Source organism: Microtus pennsylvanicus, chromosome 6 (genome assembly GCF_037038515.1).
Source record: "Microtus pennsylvanicus isolate mMicPen1 chromosome 6, mMicPen1.hap1, whole genome shotgun sequence".
Lineage (NCBI taxonomy): Eukaryota > Metazoa > Chordata > Mammalia > Rodentia > Cricetidae > Microtus > Microtus pennsylvanicus.
Window position 1 is genome coordinate 106,875,826 of NC_134584.1, and position 19,579 is coordinate 106,895,404.

A 19,579-nucleotide genomic window follows, 5' to 3' on the forward strand; every position below is an offset into this window, starting at 1 on the left:
TGTGAGTCATTTAGTGACTGAGCCTCACATATGCCTGAAGCTTTTCTCTCAGTATTTGTATTGTTCCAATTACCTTGGGCAATGATTTCATTATATAAAGAGACCCTGGTGCCCAAGGATCAAGGAGCTGGTATGGATGGATCATTGATGATTGTGCCTGCTGCTTTGATTGCTTTCTTCTAACTTGCTGTTTCTGCTCCTCTAGAGAATGAGGTATCTAAACTGGGGATAGAGGCTAGGGAGAGGCAGAAACGGCTGTGAGTCTTCTGGACCTTCATCTTTTTCTAGACGAAGCAGAGGGGTGTTGTGGAGGAGGTCGGGATTGGTTGTAGGATATAAACAGAAACCTGATCTGGATTCTCAGAAATCAGACTAGAGGATGGTGGCCTTGGGTGATAGCATGAACGAAGGGGTGAAGGACTGGGTTAGAGATCCAAAGGGGATGAAACCTACTTTTGTTAGATATCAGGTAAGAGATATTGGAAGTCAGGCTTCTGACTTCAAGAAAGACTCAGATAAACCCTGAAGCTGTTTCTGAGGTGGGGGGACCCCTGAGGATAAAACAGCTTGAGTGTGGATAGTGTAGAAGAGGAGGCACTGCCTCTTAGATGTGTAAGGAAGGAGTCCAGTAGGCATGTGGGGAAGTAGCACTCAATTAAGATACCAATCTGGAAATCATCAGTACACTGGCTGGAAGGAGATTGACATTCTCAGCTATTTCTAGGCTTGAAGCCAGGGCAGCCTGCCTTAGAAGCCCAGTCCTGCTCATGAATTCTGCCAGGTGACTAGAGAAAAGTCGTAACTGTGGGCTAAATGTGGGCAAGCGTGGCCTAACAAAGACATCTGGCATGGGGCCTAATTTAGCCACAAGGCAGAGTGAGAAATATGCTGGAATTTCCCTTTCCTCAATTGCTGACATCTGTCAGTGTGATTATGGGGTGTATGTTTGTTTCTTGCTTTGTTTCTTTCTTTTAGATATTTTTTATTTTAAAGATTTGTTTTTATTTATTATGTATACAGTGTTCTGCCTGCATATATGCTTATGGGCCAGAAGAGGACACTAGAACTCAGTATAGATGGTTTTGAGCCATCATATGGTTGCTGGGATTTGAACTCAGAACCTCTGGAAGAGCAGTCAGTGCTCTTAACCTCTGAGCCATCTCTTCAACTCTGTTCCTTGATTTTTGATACATACATATGGAAATATATCTATATCTACACACACAGTTTTTGTTGTTGGTCTGTTTTGGATTTTGAGGTGATCTGGTCTCTGTAGTGTAGGCTGGCCTGAATTTGCTATGTAGAATAGGATGACCTTGAACTTCTGATCCTCCTTTCTCCATCTTTGAGGTGCTTGGATTACAGATGTGCATCCACTAGTCTATTAGGCAAAATTGTCACCTTTCAAAACACTGCCTGTATCTGTGCTGTATGACCCTGTAACCCCATTTATGTGATTGTGTTTTATAGATGAGCATAGGGTAGTAGTTAAGCCATGCAGTGCTCTTACAGTGGAACACTGGGAACACTAGCAGTAAATTGGGTTTTTGTTTGTTTGTTTGTTTTTTAAATATTTATTTACTTACTATGTATACAATATTCTGTCTGTGTGTATGCCTGCAGGCCAGAAGAGGGCACCAGACCTCATTCCAGATGGTTGTGAGCCACCATGTGGTTGCCGGGAATTGAACTCAGGACCTTTGGAAGAGCAGGCAATGCTCTTAACCACTGAGCCATCTCTCCAGCCCCCTGTTTGTTTGTTTTTGATTTTTGTTTGAGACAGGGTTTCTCTTTGTAACAGTCTCGACTGTCCTGGAACTTGCTCTGTGGACCAGGCTATCCTCGAATTCACTGAGCTCCTCCTGCCTCTGCCTCGCAAGTGCTGGGATTAAAGACGTGTGCCATCATTGCCCAGCTGCAGTAAGTTTTTTTTTTAAATATTTATTTATTTATTATGTATACAATATTCTGTCTGTGTGTATGTCTGCAAGCCAGAAGAGGGCACCAGACCTCATTACAGATGGTTGTGAGCCACCATGTGGTTGCTGGGAATTGAACTCAGAACCTTTGGAAGAGCAGGCAATGCTCTTAACCGCTGAGCCATCTCTCCAGCCCCCTGCAGTAAGTTTTTTTTTTTTTTTAATTTATTTATTATTTATTATGTATACAATAGTCTATCTGTGTGTATGCGGAAGGCCAGAAGAGGGCACCAGACCTTATTACAGATGGTTGTGAGCCACCATGTGGTTGCTGGGAATTGAACTCAGGACCTTTGGAAGAGCAGGCAATGCTCTTAACCGCTGAGCCATCTCTCCAGCCCCCTGCAGTAAGTTTTTTAAGTGCTGTTTTAGAAATACATTGTTAAGGGGAAAGTTGCAAAGCATTTTATATAGCGCAGTCCCATTGTAGAACACATTAGGCATGCATAAGAGTAGTATTTGGAAGCAAAGGCCCCACACTATCCAGAGTTATAACCTCTGGGAGAGATTGGAGAGGTTAGGAGGGAGAACATTTTTCAATGCCTAATTTATGTTTTATTTCACTGTTAGGGCACTAGCTCCTCCTCTAGAGGACTCAGATTTGATTCTCAGCATCCACTCGGAAGCTCATAATGGTCTTTAACTCCATTCCCAGGGGATTCCTCCACCACACAAGCACAAGACAGGTGCATGATGCACAGATGAACAAAACACCCTTATATATAAAATAAATATTTTTTTTAAAAAGAGCATCTGGTAAAGATACTCAAGAAAAATTAGGACAGAGAGGAAAATTAGGACAGTGGTCATCCACGTTAAGGTTTGTGCTGGTGAGCTTGGAACATATGCCTTCCAGAGATTGTGGTTCACAGCATTATAGGGCTAGTCTGAGACCTAAGTAGGTTCTGTCAAGCCCTTTTCTTTACACCTGAAATCTTAGAATCTAGGGAATATTTGAGGACCCAAGCCAGGCCTAGACTCCTTATGTATTCCCGGGCTAGAGCCCCAGGGTTACTGACCAAATACAGTTGCCCTGGGCAAGTTTTGTCTTGCCTGGCCATTTTTTCTTTCCTTTGCCTCTCCATCCCCATCCCTAATTTCCTGTTAAATTACATCTTGCACTAGTGTACACTTTCACCAGATTTTATATGGGAAGGTGTTTATGGTCAAGCCAGTAAGAGTGTGCCTTGAAACCCAAGCTGCTCCAGGAAGGCCCGTCAGAACTTGTTATGGCGAGTGATAATATACTTTCTCTTGGATTTACTCAGCAATGTCTTGGGCCTGGCTTGTGAGATGGAAGCAGTGTCTAAATTCTTGTATGGGATTTTAAAGGCAGCCACTTAAATTAGGCAAATGTCAGCTATTGAGGACCCTGTAGACTATGCTTTCAGGGTGGCAGAAAGGGAAATGCCTCAACACCTTATTTATTTTTCCATTTTGTTTGAGACCTTTTCAAAACAAGGTCTCACTTTGTAGTCAGGGTTGGACTCACTGGCAGTGATCCTTCTGACTCTTTCTCCTGAGTGCTGGGTTTACAGGCGTACACCACAGTGTTCTGTTAATCACTTATTTTAAAATGTTTTTTGCCTAAAATCATCTTAATGCAATAGTCTGGCTTCCCTGGTTTCCTTATTTTGTGTTTATTTTCAGATAGTCTCATTATGTAGCTCAGACTTAAAATCAGCATTCTCCTGCTCCAGCCTTTCAAGTACTAGAATTATAGGCATGTGTTATGGTACCCAATCCCTACTTTCTTAGGTAATCATATGAAACATAGCAGAGTGTCTCTTGCATAAAAGCAAGTAGGCATGAGGTAAACAGAACCACCATCCCCAAGGGCCTAGGTCTGCCTCTGATAGTTTTGTCTCTGGTCCCCTAGTCACTTCTCCTGGTAAGTCATCTATGCCTGTTTAGGTTCAGGACTACAAAACCTCTCTGATCAGCCAGGCTTGGTGGTGCACTCTAATCTCAGCACTTGAGAGGCAGAGGTAGGCAGATTTCTGTGAGTTTGAGAATAATCTGATCTAAAGAGCAAGTTCCAGGACAGCCAGGGCCACACAGGGAAACCCTGTTTCAAAAAAGCCAAAACCAAACAAAGTAAATAAAAAGACCTCTCTGCTTACCAGAATTTCTCTTGTTCTTGGGGACAGGCATTAGGTATTGTGCAGCTTTTGGCCAGCTATTTAATGCCGAGTGTATGTAAAGTGGAACAGAGATCACTCTCTGGCAAATTGTTGCTTGTAGATTGAACAGTGGGTGGTGGTGCACACCTTTAGTCCCAGCACTTGGGAGGCAGAGGCAGGAGGATCTCAGTGAATTTGAGGCCAGCCTAGTCTACAGATCAAGTTCCAGGACAACCATCGCTATTACACAGAGAAAGCCTGTCTTGAAACAACAAAACCCAATAGTGCAATGCTAAACAGAATGGATGCTCACTTTTTTTTCCTTTTTTTTTTGTGACTGGATGAGCGATAGACTCAATGGCACTAGGAGGGTCCTAGGATTTTGAATCTAGGGGAGAAGCCAAGACTACATGCTGAGGGGTTACTGTGACACAGATCTTATTTCTGAGTAATAAGTGTCAGTAGAGACAAAACAGTTCTGAGAGTTAGAGAGAAGTAGAGATTTGGAAGGGTCTAGCTGAGCTAGGAAACAAGAATCCACGTGGAGGGCTGAGGTGACTAAGCTTCCCTCCACATCCTGTTAGCCTTGTCCCTTGGGAAACTATCTGTGCCAATGTAGACCAGTTTCTCATGCCAGACTCATACTGCCCTGGTATGCATTCTGGCTTTTCCAGACACATGTCTACTTCTGAGTTAAATTTTCATTGTTTTTTTTTAATTGATTAAATTATTTATTTTTATAAGTATTGATGTTTTGCCCGCATGTCTGTCTGTGCACCACCACATGCTTGCTTGGTTCTTCAGGAGGCTAGAAAAGGGCATAGCATCTCCTGAAACTGGAGTAGCAGGTGGTTGTGAACCCTGATGTGGGTGCTGGGAATCCAGATCCTCTGCAAGAGCATCCAGATCTCTTAACTGCTGAGCCATCTCTCAAGCCTCTATTCGTTTTTAAAAATCATATATGGATGTTTTGCCTGCATGTGTGTATGCACTCCTGGTCAGAAGAAGGTGTTAGATCTCCTGGAACTGGAGTCAGGGATGGTTATAAGCCACTGTGTGGGTGCTGGGAGGTGAACCCGGGTCCTTTGCAAGTGCAAGTGCTTTAAACTGCTCTCCAGCCCCTTAAATTCCCATTCTTTATGACACATTTCTGCACCTCTCTGTAGATGTCAGCATCTCATGCCTGCAGGGGCTTGATGGCTGGGGGAGATGGAGACCCAGCGTCTGAGGCCTGATGAAATTAGAAGGATGTGTTGAGAGGGAACTGGAGCTGGAGCACCCTCTTCTTGCCAAGAACCAATCCTCTCATGGTTGTCCACAGATCCATTCTCCCTTCTGCCACAAGAGGGTGCACTAGGATCACTCTGCCGCCGGGAGAAGCAGCATGGCTGGGCCTGTGCTCTGTTGTACACAGCACCTGCCCATGGCTCTACTTCTGTCACTCAGGTCCCCAATTAGCCTCTTAGATGTAGGGTTCATGGTTCAGTGTCTTCTATTTGTTTAATTCTTTCTGTTCTTTTTTCCCTGTGTCCCATCTTCCAAGGATAGGAAGAAGACCAGAGGACATTCTCTAATATTCTCTGTCCTGATGCCTGGTACGGGATGCTCTAACCTTGACTAATACACTACCATCATTTATTTGCATCTAGGTCATTCTGGCATCTCTCAGAGCTGTAATAGCAGCCACCACAGTGTGTCACCTTATGAGCTTTAAGATGTCTTCAGGGTTTCAAGTAGGAGCTTGAGGCTCCTCAGAGGTCAAGACCTTGCCTTTCAGGCTCCTAGAAATATACCGGTCACCAGCTTTCCATCCTTGCTGATTTCACCAAGAATTCATCCATAGTACAGACTCTCCTTAGTTTCCTTGGGGCATACAGTATATATGTGGAAGCAACTCTGAGAGAGAGATAAGCATAGTACCAAATTCCAGGTCAACAGTGTTAGCCCACTAATTCTGCCAAGAGTGGTGCCATTAACAGGTGACTGACAACTCTTCTTCCTTACCCTCTGTTCTCATTTGAGTGCCTTTTCATTGAGGTTACTGCTTCTGCCTCAGGCAGTATTCCAAGGTTGACTTTCTTCCCTTCTTCTCTTCCCTCCTAAGATACAGAAAAATGAAAGATCACTTTATTTCATAACCTGGGTGCCTTTTCCACCTATCCATACCCAGCATCCTACAGCTTTCCTGATGGACTGTGGAGATATACTCAGGAGCCTGGACTGGACTGACCATCTGAGGACAGACAGACATGTTCAGCAGGGGGAGGGTTCTGGGAGGGAAAGCTCTGACTTCTGGTCTAGCTAAGAGCACATGCTTGTCCTTAGACTTTCAGGGAATGAAATCAGGCCTCGACCTCAGCCAAGACTTCATATTTGGTTGGTTTATGAAACCCCTTTCTGAGGAGTCATCTCTGTTATCTTGTTGTCTGAGCTCTGAGGACTTTAAATCTCCCAGTATCTTTCCTGCATCTGCCACTAGTCTTGTCAAGGCTGCTTTGTTGGTGCCTAGGCCACCAGTCTAACCGGAGCCTCTGAGTGGCCTTCAGAGGTTGTGTTACAGGGTGTCAGAGTGACCTGGGCCTGACCAGACTAGAATATGGCAGAGCTAGACAGGTTTCTGGGGATAACTTCTACACCCTCTTATTTTATCTGGGAAATTAGGTCCAAGATAAAGCCCAAGGACTTTCCTTATGGTCTTCTAACATCTATTTTGGCTCTTCAGGTCCAGTCACTTTAGATTCTCACTTTTTCCCTTCATTTACTATTTAATTTGTTTATTCAAGGCTCTCTGGGCTATACCTGTGTATATCTAGCCTCTGACTCAGTAAGGGGTGGTTAGTGGAAAGAATCTCTGTTTCTGGGGCCCTTGCTAATCCCTCAGGTCTTGCCGTAAGGAATCTAGATTAGAGTTAATGAGTTGGGAGTTGAGGAACTTAGGTGAGATGCAACCTATGTTCTGCTGCACAGGACCCTGAGGCTTCCAGGTCACATGTGGCAGCTCATTCATTTTCTCTACTTTCTAAGTTTCAGATTATATTGCACCTGTCCACATCAGGGGGGAACAGAGAATCTTGGAGGATCTTTTAACCCTTGCCGGGCAGTATGCTTCCACATCCTCCAGTAGCTTCCATCATTTGGATCTAGCTTTTGTTTTGTTGAAAATATTTTTTATTTGAGGCGGGGGGGGGTGAGTGTGTGTGTGTGTGTGTGTGTGTGTGTGTATGTGTATGTATATGTATGTATGTGTGTGTGTGTGTGTAGGGGTGTAGGGGTGTCTGTGCATGTGTGTCCAGGTACCCACCGAGTCCAAAGGAGTCAGGACCTCCAGCAGCTGGAGTTACAGGCAGTTATGAAATCACCTGATGTGGATGGTGGGAACCAAACTCTGGTTTTCAGCAAGAGTAACAAATACTTTTTAACTGCTGAACCATTGGATCTTCCTTTTAAACTATGAAGCTCCCCAAGTATGGAACCACTGCCCTGTCAGAGGCTAGTCCAGGACCACAGTGCTGATCAACATCCAGTCTAGCTTTTTTATTACTGCCCCACACATGTCTATTGTGTTCTTAGTGGAGTTACTCGGAACAACCTAAAGGCGGGGTAAATGAAGGGTACTGAACAGGACCAATCTGGATGGTTACCGCAGGATGTTGCCACCTTCTTGCCTGGTCCAAGTGTCTTGGCTCTGTAAGTCATGTGTATGGTGTGCCCTTGGCCTGGGCTGCTCTGTGCAGTTTCCATGAGCTCTAGGGAATGGTGTTTCATACTGAAGGCAGCATGTCTTAACATACATAAATGAGTCTTGATCCTTTGAGCCTGTCTATAAGGTTGAGGTCAAAGCAAAATAAATGTTTCTTATGTCTCTCCTTTGGACTAGACTGTCTCTGAGCACTATGGACTTGGCAGGCTGCTCCTGCTAGGATCTTGGTATAATCTCACAGAGATCAGAGCCTCTGGAGCTGCACTTCTCCATCTGAGCAAGCCTTAGCTTTCCTTCATGTCCTTCTTCCAGAGGTCTGTGTGTGAAACAGGAGCCCAGCATCAAGAACTGACTGGATCACTCAGGTGCTGTGGTCCAGCAAACTCAGGATCTAGACATGGATATGAGCCAGAATTTAGGCACAGCTCACTGCTAGTGATGGCCTTCATTTGGCTGTCTGGCACCTAGCCAAGTGAGACCACTTTGCCTCTCTTACTCACACCCAGACAGATTCACATCTTTGGGAAATGCAAAATGGTTTTCCTTACAGCCCCAGATTTACTCCATTTTGCAGATTCTATAACTAGTAGCAAAAGAAAGTTTGCATAAGGCCAGAGTGCATGGTAGCCACAGAAGTGTGGCCCCTACTCCCAGGGTAAGGTCCCTTGGCTGTCAGGCTAGGTTGTGGTTGGGGAACCTTGTGTCTTTTTGGTTATACCAGTCCTTTGAAGCCTTAGGACCAAGGAGGGAATAGCTTGTTGAAGGCTGTCCAGTTGGATTACCTCTTAGGTAGAGGAGAACTTCTTGGAACTTGCCCTGGGTGCAGCAGTAACCAGCTCTGCCCCTCCTTTTGGCACACAAAGCCTGCAACCCTTCCTCATGGATGAGTTGACTTCCTCATAGGTTATGAGAGATGCTTTGCTTTCATTGTCCCAGCTACGGGGACGGGATGTTCCTAAGATCATGTGGGTAATTAAATGTGACTCTGCTACCACCTGCCACCTGTCCCAGAACTGGGAGTGGGGTGGATAACCTGGGGCAGACATCCTGATGATTCTTGAACATGGGGAGTGATCTTCCTCCCACATTTGATGTTGGTGGATGGTGTCACTAGTATCAGCTAGACCACCTCTGTGAGTTAGTCCCACCCCTTGCTATCAATGCCTTACCTTAACTTAGAAGCCTCTAGCATGAAATAAAATTCAGGTCCAGATACCAAGGAAGGAGAACTCCTTGTCCTTTCCCTGCAAGAGCCCTGCCTTACACCACCTGAAACCCAATAACTGTGTATGGCTGTGCCAGCAGTAATCCAGGTTCTGCTGGCCTGCCAGGTCCCAGGGCTTCCCATGCAGCAGGAGCTGCGCTTGGCTGCTCTACCTCCTCTTTGCTCCAAAGACTCTGGGGCTGTAGCTCAGGGCAGCCCAGGGTGTAGTTTATGGGGCAGAGTTGGGTCTCAACCTCTGCCTAGATTTCTGGGCTACTCAGAGCTCTGTATGATCTTATTGGTAGGTGAAGTAACATATGGACTTTGGGATAGGCACCCTAAATCTTGAGCTAGCACTATTATTTCATCTCTAGTAAATAGTAGAGTTGTGCTGGTGTGTTTGCATGCTTATGGGGTATAAGGATCTCTACATGCAAGGACGTGGATGACATGCTAGAGCCCGTGGGAAGATGCTACAAACTGTGGGAATTCTTTGGTGGGACTGAATAGGGCAGCTTGAGCTGCAGCTGGAGTGGAGACTGTTGGGCTGAAAATGTTTGTTAGGAAGCTTTGTGTGTAGTCTTGACTGTTAGAAAAGATGGTCTATAGTGTACTGGTTGATGTTTTTCTTTATACCATTACTTCAATTTAATGTCTTTACAGGTGCCCTGGGGGTAGGGACACCCAATGTAAGTGCTGGGCAGCCAGCCAGGAGTCTGGATGTAGAGATGTACTATAAAATACACAGGACCAAGATCTAGGAAAACATTTGAACCCACATTTTATGGCTCCAAAGCTCAAATTTTTCTTTTGTCTTGAGCCAGGCATGGTGGTAAGTACATGCCTTAATCCTAGCACTTAGAGACAGAGGCAGGAGGATTTTAAGTTTGAGGCCATTCCGAGTTACACAGAGAGCCCTATATTTAAACACATGCACACATACACACACAATATTTCCTCTTCTCTGCCTGTGGAGTGGTATTTTGAAACCAATGGTTTGGCAAAGTGGGTTTGTAGAGGAACTGGAAGTATAGCATAAACGAGCTATGGCCAGGATGAGGTGCTTTTGACACTCTAGAGGTGGCAAGGAAGAGCAGGTAATATGTGGGGAGGGAGAACGTGGGCATTTGATAGGAAGAGTTGGAATACAGAGGGATCAGTTGGCATTAACCTGGGGGTCTCGAGTGCCTTCAGTAGGTCATAATGGAGGCTCTGAGGCTAAAGTGAAGAGGATACTCAGTCTGTGCTGAGGCCTTAGGTAAGCCCAGGGTTAATGGTTCTCATGCAGAGGCTCCCACGCTTATGTTCCAGATGTGGCACTCTGACCGTGCAGATTCAGCCAGCCAGTGCACACATCTGCTTTAGAGCTGACATGGACCCAAGAAACTCCCCTGAGCTTAGCGGGGATGTTTTGGCACAACATATTCACCCAGAAGTGTTAGGGTGGCACAAACTGTATTGCATCACTGCACTGGCCATCTGTCCATGTCTGTCCATCCTGTGTTTTCTCATTTTGAACCTCTAGAAGTAGTAGCGTTGGAAGGGGATCCTTGTTCCTTCAAAGTAGACCCCTCACTTGGATCTAAGGTAGAACCAAGGTAGAACAGGCCCTTGAAGTAGCCACCCTTGCAGGGTTGGCACATTAGACTCTCTGAAACATGTTCTAGCATCTGGTTTCATACAATTCCTGAAAACTCCTGAGCTCCCCAGGAGAGCGTCATTAAGTAACCTCTGGAAAAGCAGAAGTGAAGTCTGGGAACACACTGTCCTCTTACACTTCACTCTGGCCAGCTGGCCAGCAAGACCCTCTGGACCATGAGGCCATGGGTAAGTGTAGAACTAGGCCACTCTGCTTAGTGTGTTAGTCCCCTTGGGCATGTGGGACCACCTCCTTGGCATAGGCCATGACCTTCCTTTCCTGCCTGCCTAGGTCCTTGGAGAACTGATGTAGGGACTAGAGTGCTGGAGAGGCCGTGTGCTCCCTGTCCCTGGGAGCCAGCTGAATGGCCTGAAAGATCCCCTCTAGGTTTGGCAGGCTTAGGGAATGCCTCAGGAAGAGGGTGGGGGCAGGGTTGCTTAGGTCCACCTCACACAGCCTGGCTGAGTCATGGCCAAGCCAATACTTTATCATACAGAGTGGAGAGCAGTAGTCACATTGGTGGGGGGCAGCAGGGGCATGCCACTGTACTATTTAGGAGCCTGGGGTAGGTTAGGAGGGTCAGTAGTGTCAGCAGGGACCAGAGCCTTCCTACTGAAAAGTCATGACTAGAGGAGACTAGGGATTAGGGATAAGCCAGGGGGTTTCAGGACAGGTGGAAGGCTGTGAGGCTAGCCTGAAGCTGGTGGTACAGGCTTATAAGCTAAATAGCAATGCCAGGTGGATATTGGTCTTTGGTCTTCACTGGTAACTCCAAAGAGCTTTGCTGGAGCTGGGACAGTGGCCTTTGACACACAGTCTCAAAATGACAGAGGATGCCCTGTGGAAGAGGGAGAGCAGAGGTTTGGGGTGTATCATCCTTCTTCAGTCTTCCTGGCTGGGCTTGAGGAAACAGCTCTGTTTCCTCTACTTCAAGGGCTTCTTAATAAGCCCTCCTAAGGACTTCCCTAGAGCATTTGCTGGGAGCTTAGATAGTAGGGACTGTTGTCAGAATAGTGGTGCTGTTAAGTCAGAGAGTCAAGGGCAAAAGGAGTGTAAGGCTGGGGGCATGAGACCTCAGGCTGTTGGGGAAATACAGCTGAAGCCCCAGGACCACAAAGCCTCTTGAGTAAAGGTGATGGATGACTTCACTCTGGGTTTGGTGTGTACTTGGGAACTAAGAGCTGAAGAGTAGAGTAGGAAGCCTGCATGACACTTGGAGATGGTGCTAGTGGGGGATAGTTGCCAGAACATCTGAGGCAAGAACTTAGGAAGCATAGGAAGTCTGGAATGGTCCTGGGGTTGGGGTGCAGAGGAACAAGCCCAGGGTTCTGAGTGGAGACCAGGAACACAGAGAAACTGAATTAGCCTGCTTTCTCTGAGTTAGGATTTAGGTCACACTGAAACAAGAATGTCCTGATAGCAACAGCATCTTTCTGAACTTGAGAATCAGACTCTGAGGAATTCTTATATGAGAGATAGATCCCAAACTGGCCAGCACCACTGTTGCTGGACCACTGATTGGATTTAGGGTAAACAGCTGGGCTTGTGGGGAGACCAGAGTTGTCCTCAGAGGATCCAGCTCATACCTCAGATGAGGCATGTGTGGTCCTCTCAAGGGCCATCACTGATACTGTTAGATTGCTGAACCCAGGTCTCACAGCAGAGCTAGCCTCTGTTGTCCTTGGGTGCCCTTGAGGGGCTGGGCTAGGGCCAGGTGGCTGGGTTTCCCACAAAGCATCTATAAATTCCAGGCCTCTCCTATGCTTGGATCCTATCCCTATTCACATCCCCTCCTCCACAGCCCTCAGAGAGAGCAGGAAACTGAGGAAAGAGTGTCCTAACCCAGCTTGTCCTAGCCCTGGCCAGGCCTGTCTGAAGGACTTGGGGCTGCCAGCCACTGTGTCTGGGCGCCAGCTTTCTCCAGCAGGGTCAGAACTGGTTTAGAAGCCCTGTGTGGTCCCCTCGTGGGCGAGCTGAGGGATCAGCCTGCCTGCCTCTCTCCAAGTTGCCTTCTTGGCTGGCAGGCTGTCCCTTTTCCCTGGGTCACAGGGAAATGTGGGTCTTAGCCAGAGAAAGTGGTCTGGAACAGCCCTTTGACATTGTCTCTAGGGGCCTTTAAAAATGAGTTTCCTGGTACGGCAGACTCTTGCAGCCCCAGGCAGGATTCTCAGTAGTCTCCTGGGCTTGCTCTGATCTGACAAACTTCAGCAGAAACCACCCAGCCGCCAGCATTCCAGCAGTGCTCAGAGCCACGGCTTCCTCAGTTGCAGCGTCAGCAGAATGCAGCAATGGAGGATCAGGGGTGTTTGCTTTGCAGCCTCTCTGAAGTCCCAGGGGCGGGTCTGTACAAAGCAGAGAACCCCAGCTTTGCCCTGCTCAATCACAAGCATACATTTCTAGCTTCTGTAGTAATGGTTGGTGTCAAAAGTGATACTAGAGGGGTTTGCCACTGAGTCATGAGAGTTTAGGCCTATGCCTGCTATTGACAGGTGGACAGTGAGTGTCCAGCTGGCCTGCATGCCAGTTTCTTTGCCACTGGCTGACTCTTCAGGTCTAAAGGCTATTTGGGCATCTGGTTTCATACCTGGAAGGTATGCCCTAGACACGAAATATGGAAGAATCTGGTCAAGGAGGCTCAGAGGAGAACAAAAGAGGCTGAGGTGGGGGCTGACAGCATCTATCGGTTCTGCATGATTTCCCATCTGCTCTATACTCTGACTGTGAGACTCTGGACAAGGTTCTGGCTCCTTGAGACTTTTTATTGATAAGTCTATGAAATGGGCATGGCTGGAAAGTCCTGCACAAAGATTGCTCCTGGCATAGGAATAAGACCATTGCATGGCCTGTGTGTCTTCAGGTCTTCTGAGGCAAAAACTGTCACCTGAGTACCAGGTATTTGATGGAGTGTCACTGTTTAAGAGAAGAAAGTGTTTGGCAGTGGGGAAGTTGCTGAACTAGCCTTTGCAGAGAATGGAAGCGTGATGCGAGGCAGAGCCTGGGACAGAGAAGTTTCATGCTACTGGACAGCTTATTGGGGTCCTCAGTGGGAAGTAACAACTTGCCTAGGGAATCCTCTCAGAGCACCAAAGGGTAGAACGTGCAGAGGCCTGGACCCTTAATGCTTTAGACTTGAGGGATGGGGGCGTGGGTTGACTATGGTTTGAAGCTATGCTTGCTACCCTAAGAACCAATGGGGCCACTGACAAGGAGGCATTCCAGTCAGAGGATTGAGTTTTGCCCTGGGGTCTTCCTGTGCCTCTGTCTTGGTCTCTAGACCCAAGCTGTGAGCTGAAGAGAAAGTCTTTTGGCTTGAAGAGCACTTTAGGCTCTCAGTGGCTGCATGGATAAATGGACAGTTTGGCCTAGCTGATGGTCTAAACCAGAATACCATTTCTAACTTTGTCAGCTCTGCAACTTCTCTTAGTATAAGTTTGGGCTCTTGGAAGCCCTGGACTAGAACTCCTTGACTGTGCTCCCTCACAACCCTCCAGTAGCAATATGTTTATTGGTAGATACAATATATATAAATCAGAGCATGAACAGTGTGTTTTACTTCAGTACCTTTTTGGTCTAGCAAAGCCAAAGTTTATTTATTATTATTACTGTTACTATTGTTTTTTGAGACAGGGTTTCTCTGTGTAACAGCCCTGGCTGTCCTGGAACTTGCTCTGTAGACCAGGCTGGCCTCAAACTACTAAAATCCACCTGCCTCTGCCTCCTGATTAATTAATTAATCCTGCTGGGTTTAAAGGCATTTGCCACCGACGCCCAAGGCAAAGTTTAAGAGAGTTTTTATTTTATTTTATTAGAGTTTCAAAGAAACCCTACCCCCCACTCCAGCACCAAGTTGTAAATCTCAGTAGCTGCCTGGAGAAGGAGGACTAGAAAAGGAAAAACAGCCTTGTTCATTTACAGCTCCGTGGTAGGAAATGGGGCATTAGAAGAGTGAAACCCAAAATGTTAAGGAAGATATGCTTCTGTAAAATAGAAGAAAAGGAAAAGTTACGCTTCTCAGAGCAATTCAGAAAGCACTGTCTGTGCACTGTAAGAAGTTACTAGACAAGGGTTCTAAGACCTGAGTGTTATGTCTGTCTGTTGTTGTTGCCCCCCCCCCCGCCTGTGCTTATTTCTGATTCTTTTTCTCTTTTTTTGTTTGTTTTGTTTTTCAAGACAGGGTTTGTCCTGGAACTAGCTCTTGTAGACGAGGCTGTCCTCGAACCCACAGAGATCCTCCTGTCTCTGCCTCCTGAATGCTGGGATTATAGACATGTGCCATCATACCTGCTTTTATGTAGTGCTGGGGATTGAGCCCAGGACTTCATATATGCTAGGTAAGATCTCTGCCAGCTGAGCTACATCCTCAGTTCCATTTTTCTAGGAGGGCATCAGAGAGGTGCCTGAAGTCTATGGACGAGTTATCCACCTTCCATTCTCTCAGAGCACCTGGGGAAACTTTGGTCTCATTCTCAGTAGATCTTTTTCTCAGCCACTGGCCTTGGTACTTCCATTGTAACCACAGTGACCCCCATATAAACCTAGGAATAATTTTCCTGCCATCTTCACCCAACCTCTCCCAATATTTCATTCATTCTTCAGTAGTTTTCATAGCATAAATAAACACTCACCAGTGATTATTCTGTTCTAGGCTCTAGAGTACCACATTGGGCCGGAGTCTCTATCCTTATAGAGTTTATATGTCCTGTACTGGGTAGGATCAAAGAAAAATGACACAGGTGAAGGATGGCAGAAGAGGTTTTAGCTCTTTTGTTTAAGAAGTGGTCTGAAGAACCAGGCTAGGGAACAGAGAAAGGACCCTGACAGGAGGATGTGCCTGGAGTCCAGAGGAGGAGAGAAGCAAGGAGGCGATTGTGGGCAACTCGATGGGGCTCCATTTCAGCAGGGACTCCCACTTAAAGTTAAATGCCAACTGAGAGGGACTGAGGCAAAGGACCACTGTCAGCAGGCAAAGGCACTCACCACCAAGCTTGACAGCTTGAGTTCAATACCTGGACTCATGTGGCAGAAGGAAGGAAGGAACCAGCTTCTGTGTCGGGAACATGTAAGCACTCTCACCCACATCTCCATACATATATAAATAAAAATTTTAAAAACAGATCACTCTAAGCTAATTGTGGTGGTTCATGACTGGAATCTCAACATTAGTACTTGGAAGGTTAAAGTAGGAGGATTGAAAACGTTTGAGCCTAGTCTGGTTTACATAGTAAGTTCTAGGCCAGCTTGTACTACATAACAAGATCATGTTTCAAAGCAGCCAGGCATAGTGGTACATGCTTTTAATCCCAGAATTTGAGAGGCAGAGGCAGGGGGTATCTATGAGTTCAAGGCCAGCCTGGTCTACATAGTGACCATGGCTAGCCAAGCTGCATAGTGAGACTAAACAAAAATAAAATAAGGGACTTGGGTAGATGGCTCAATTGCTAAAGCTTCATAAGCATTGATGACCTGACTTCAGATCCCCAGACTCCATGTAAAACAATGGATTTAGTGGCATGTACTTTTGTACCAGTAATGGTGAGATGGGAGGCAAGGCAGGTGAGTCCCTATAGGCCAGCTGGTCTAGCCTACGTTGTCAGCTTCCAGACCAGAGAGCAACCCTGTCTAAAACAAAAGATAGAGCCTAAAAAATGATATTCAAGATTTTCCTCTGACCTGTAAAATCATGTATACACACACACACACACACACACACACACACACACACACACAAAAGAATAAGATAAAATAATAAAACAGACCTGGGACTACCTCAGTGAAAGAATACTTGCCTAGTATGTATGAAGCCCCAAGTTCAGTTCCCAGCATTTCAAAGATAGCACAATACTGACTACTGTGTGAGGAATAGGCCGGGGCAAATCATATTCTATCACCTGTGTCTCTAAGAGCTCAAGAGGACTCATAGCATTAGCCTATCTGCCTCCAGCCACTGCTAAGGGAAGCCATTCCCCAGGGCACAGATTTACCCCTCAAGCCCCTCTTCTCTCTCTCCGTGCCCTACTTGTTTCCTTCATGTTTCCTAGTCCCTATCCTTTGCTGTAGCCAAGCCCAGCATGGCCTTCTCTGCTCAGCCATATTTTTGTGCTGTTCTCTTTTCTACCCCCCTTGGCTTTAGGTATTTCTTTTTTTAATGTGCCTTATGTCTGAATGTTTTGCCCCTCCAATCCTAATGCCCTAGAGAGCAGAGCCCATGTTATATTCTGTTCTGAATCAGGGGCTCAAAGGCTACAGGTTGTAAATGTCACCTTGTGTTGAGGTTTCCCAACCTCATCATCTTGATGTACAATTATTCCATTTATGTTGGTACTGTGGGACTCAGCATGCTGGCTTCTGTTCCTAGGGTCTGGAGCATCTAGACTTTAGCATGACTACTTTATAAATTGGTACTGAGCTAGTAGGTCGATGGAAGTCAGGGTGGCAGAAGGATACAATTTCATGGGAGAAACTGGGCCCAGAGTTGGTTAGAGATGGAAACTTAGGGCACTGAGTAAGGTTCAGAAAACCTAGCCCTTTTCATCTGCCCTTGGATTTCAGACTTGAAGCTGCACCTGCAGAGCACAGATTATGGCAACTTCCTGGCCAATGAAGCATCACCTCTGACAGTGTCAGTCATTGACGACAAGCTCAAGGAGAAGATGGTAGTGGAGTTCCGCCACATGAGAAACCATGCCTATGAGCCGCTCGCCAGCTTCCTGGACTTCATTACGTGAGTAGACCCATAGTGCTAGGCAGGGTAACTATATATCTGCAGAAGTTGGCATCAGAATGGCCTAGGCCAACAGCTTTTGTGCCTCTGTCAGGCCAGCCTTGTTAAAGAATGTCTTTAAATCTTCTCATGTGATATAACTAGATTGGTTGTTCAACAACCCAGAACTCTGGGTCATAAAATTTTGTTACCAGTCTCTTTCCCGTCCCATCATTGTTGTGGAGGTGTTAAAGTCGCAAAAGCTCCTCTACTCACTTAATCTATAGCATCCACATCAAACAGGTTTTCTCCTGCTCCCTCATGCTAGAGTTAAAGGTCCAGGTGTAGACAGAACTCTGAAGAGCCTGGGATGGGCCATACAGTCCTTCTGCCTCTACTTAGGCTGAGGCCTGTTCTCTATCTACTTTGACAGGTCAGAAAGACTGGGATGGGTTTGAGTTGGAGGAAACTGAATTCCTTGCCCTCCTTCACAAGAGCTAAAGTGGTTAGGCCCCCATGTTTATAATAACCCTTGGTTGCACCACGCTTCTTCATTGTGGGACCCTTGGGTGGAGTTCTGCCTATACCAAGCTTTTAGAGAAGCTAAACAGAGAAGAACCTGGACTTCAGGACTTGAAGAAGCTACTTGGACTAGTCCTGTGTACCCGGGACTCTGAAAAGTAGAAAGAGTGCCTTTGAAGGAATGACCTAGGAGGGTAAGCCAGATCCTGGCAGACAAATGACTCTAGCCCAGATGGCGGCTTCATGCAAGTGGTGAGCTGAAGTATGATCAATGGCCAGCCTCTGAGTGTGCTGTGCAGTGTATGTTGTTAGGAAATATATCTCCATAATCTTCTGAGTTTCTTGGTTTCCCCATTCCCTGCCCTCTTGCTTGGGACCAGACACATTACTCCACTTGTTTCTTCAGAGAGAGGGTTATATGCTGGCTGCCTAGCCTGACTCCCCCTCTTAGCCAAGAGCAGCCAGTTGCAGAATCCATCTACTCAAATGGGTACTTAGGCAGAGGGCTCCATCCTTAGGTAAAAGGGGCACCTGAAAGTTGCAGAGAACTCTCATAAGCTGAAAAACAAGCCTTTTTCCTGGGGAGTCCTAGCTGGGCTCATGCTCAAACCACCTTTCTTCTGTCAAGGTATGCTAAGATGTACCTAGTGGGACAGGGAAATGGAGTAGATCATATGCTGCCACTTTGGGAGGGAGAGAGAGAGACAGAGACAGAGAGAGACAGAGAGAGACATCACTCTACCATCTGTCACCTAACTCCTAGCCTGGGCCTGTATCCCTTGCCCCAAGGCCAGAGCCAAGGACATACCAGGAAACTGAATTTATTGCCAGAGTTCAGCCTTCACCTTCAACTTGTTTGCACAAGGCTCCTTCAGCTTCCTGGTGAATGTTCTGGTCTTGCCAGCTAGGCTGGCTGGAGAAAGCTTGACCCCATGCCAGTGGTCAGAGAGTAGATGTTATCCCTATTGCTGCCAACTTACCCACCTGCCTGTGCATCTACCCTGGCCTGTTTTGGTGTCAGCCTGCCAGGCTATGAAACTGGAGAGGGCTCTGAGTGTGACTGAGACAGAGCAGCCGCCAACTCTTTGCTGGAGGTTGGCTCCAAGCACCAAGTGTGCTTAAAGCAGCCAAGTACTATCTTGTGGCAAGCTGTCTGAATCCACCACTTCCGTGCCTCTTCCATTCATGGGCGGTTGTGGCTTATAGCCTTCCATCTACCCCCACTCAGGAACAGCTCTGCAGCCACGTGCCGGCTAGTCTGAGCTTGTGGCTGCTTGTCCATGACCCTTTCATCCCCAGTGCCTGCTCTTCTGCTCTCCACATCAGCCACCCCTCACTGATGACTGCTCTGTCACCACCTGGAACTACTACACTCCTGAAATTGCTGAGTCAGGCTACCACCCTCCACCCACAGCTTTCAGGTTCTCCAGCCCACTTTCAGTTCCTTGCAGGGCATGGGTCCTGGATTCAACAGGACACCGGGCTTTGCTTCTTTCCCTGCTATCCCTCTGTCTTTTTCTCCATCTCCCTAGCTGAGGTTCCCTGGTCTATCATTTGAGCTGTCTTCTGCCAACATCTGCAACTCTCTTGGCTGCCCGACTTAGGGTCCCACCCGACTGGCAGCCCCCCAGCCCTGGAGGAATCCCAGAGCCTCCAGCCTGGAGCTATCCTCCCTCCACCTCCACTGCTGGGAGCAAAGCTGGGGAAGCCAG

General features: G+C 46.8%; 1 protein-coding gene across 1 annotated transcript in view; it reads left to right on the forward strand.

Annotated features, from left to right (window-relative positions):
* Atp6v0d1 (ATPase H+ transporting V0 subunit d1) overlaps positions 1-19,579 on the forward strand; it is a 39,980-nt gene that overhangs the window by 8,779 nt on the left and 11,622 nt on the right. The window contains exon 2 of the mRNA XM_075977176.1: positions 17,195-17,366. Coding sequence (XP_075833291.1) covers positions 17,195-17,366 — 172 coding nt within the window. The remainder of the gene's footprint in view (positions 1-17,194; positions 17,367-19,579) is intronic.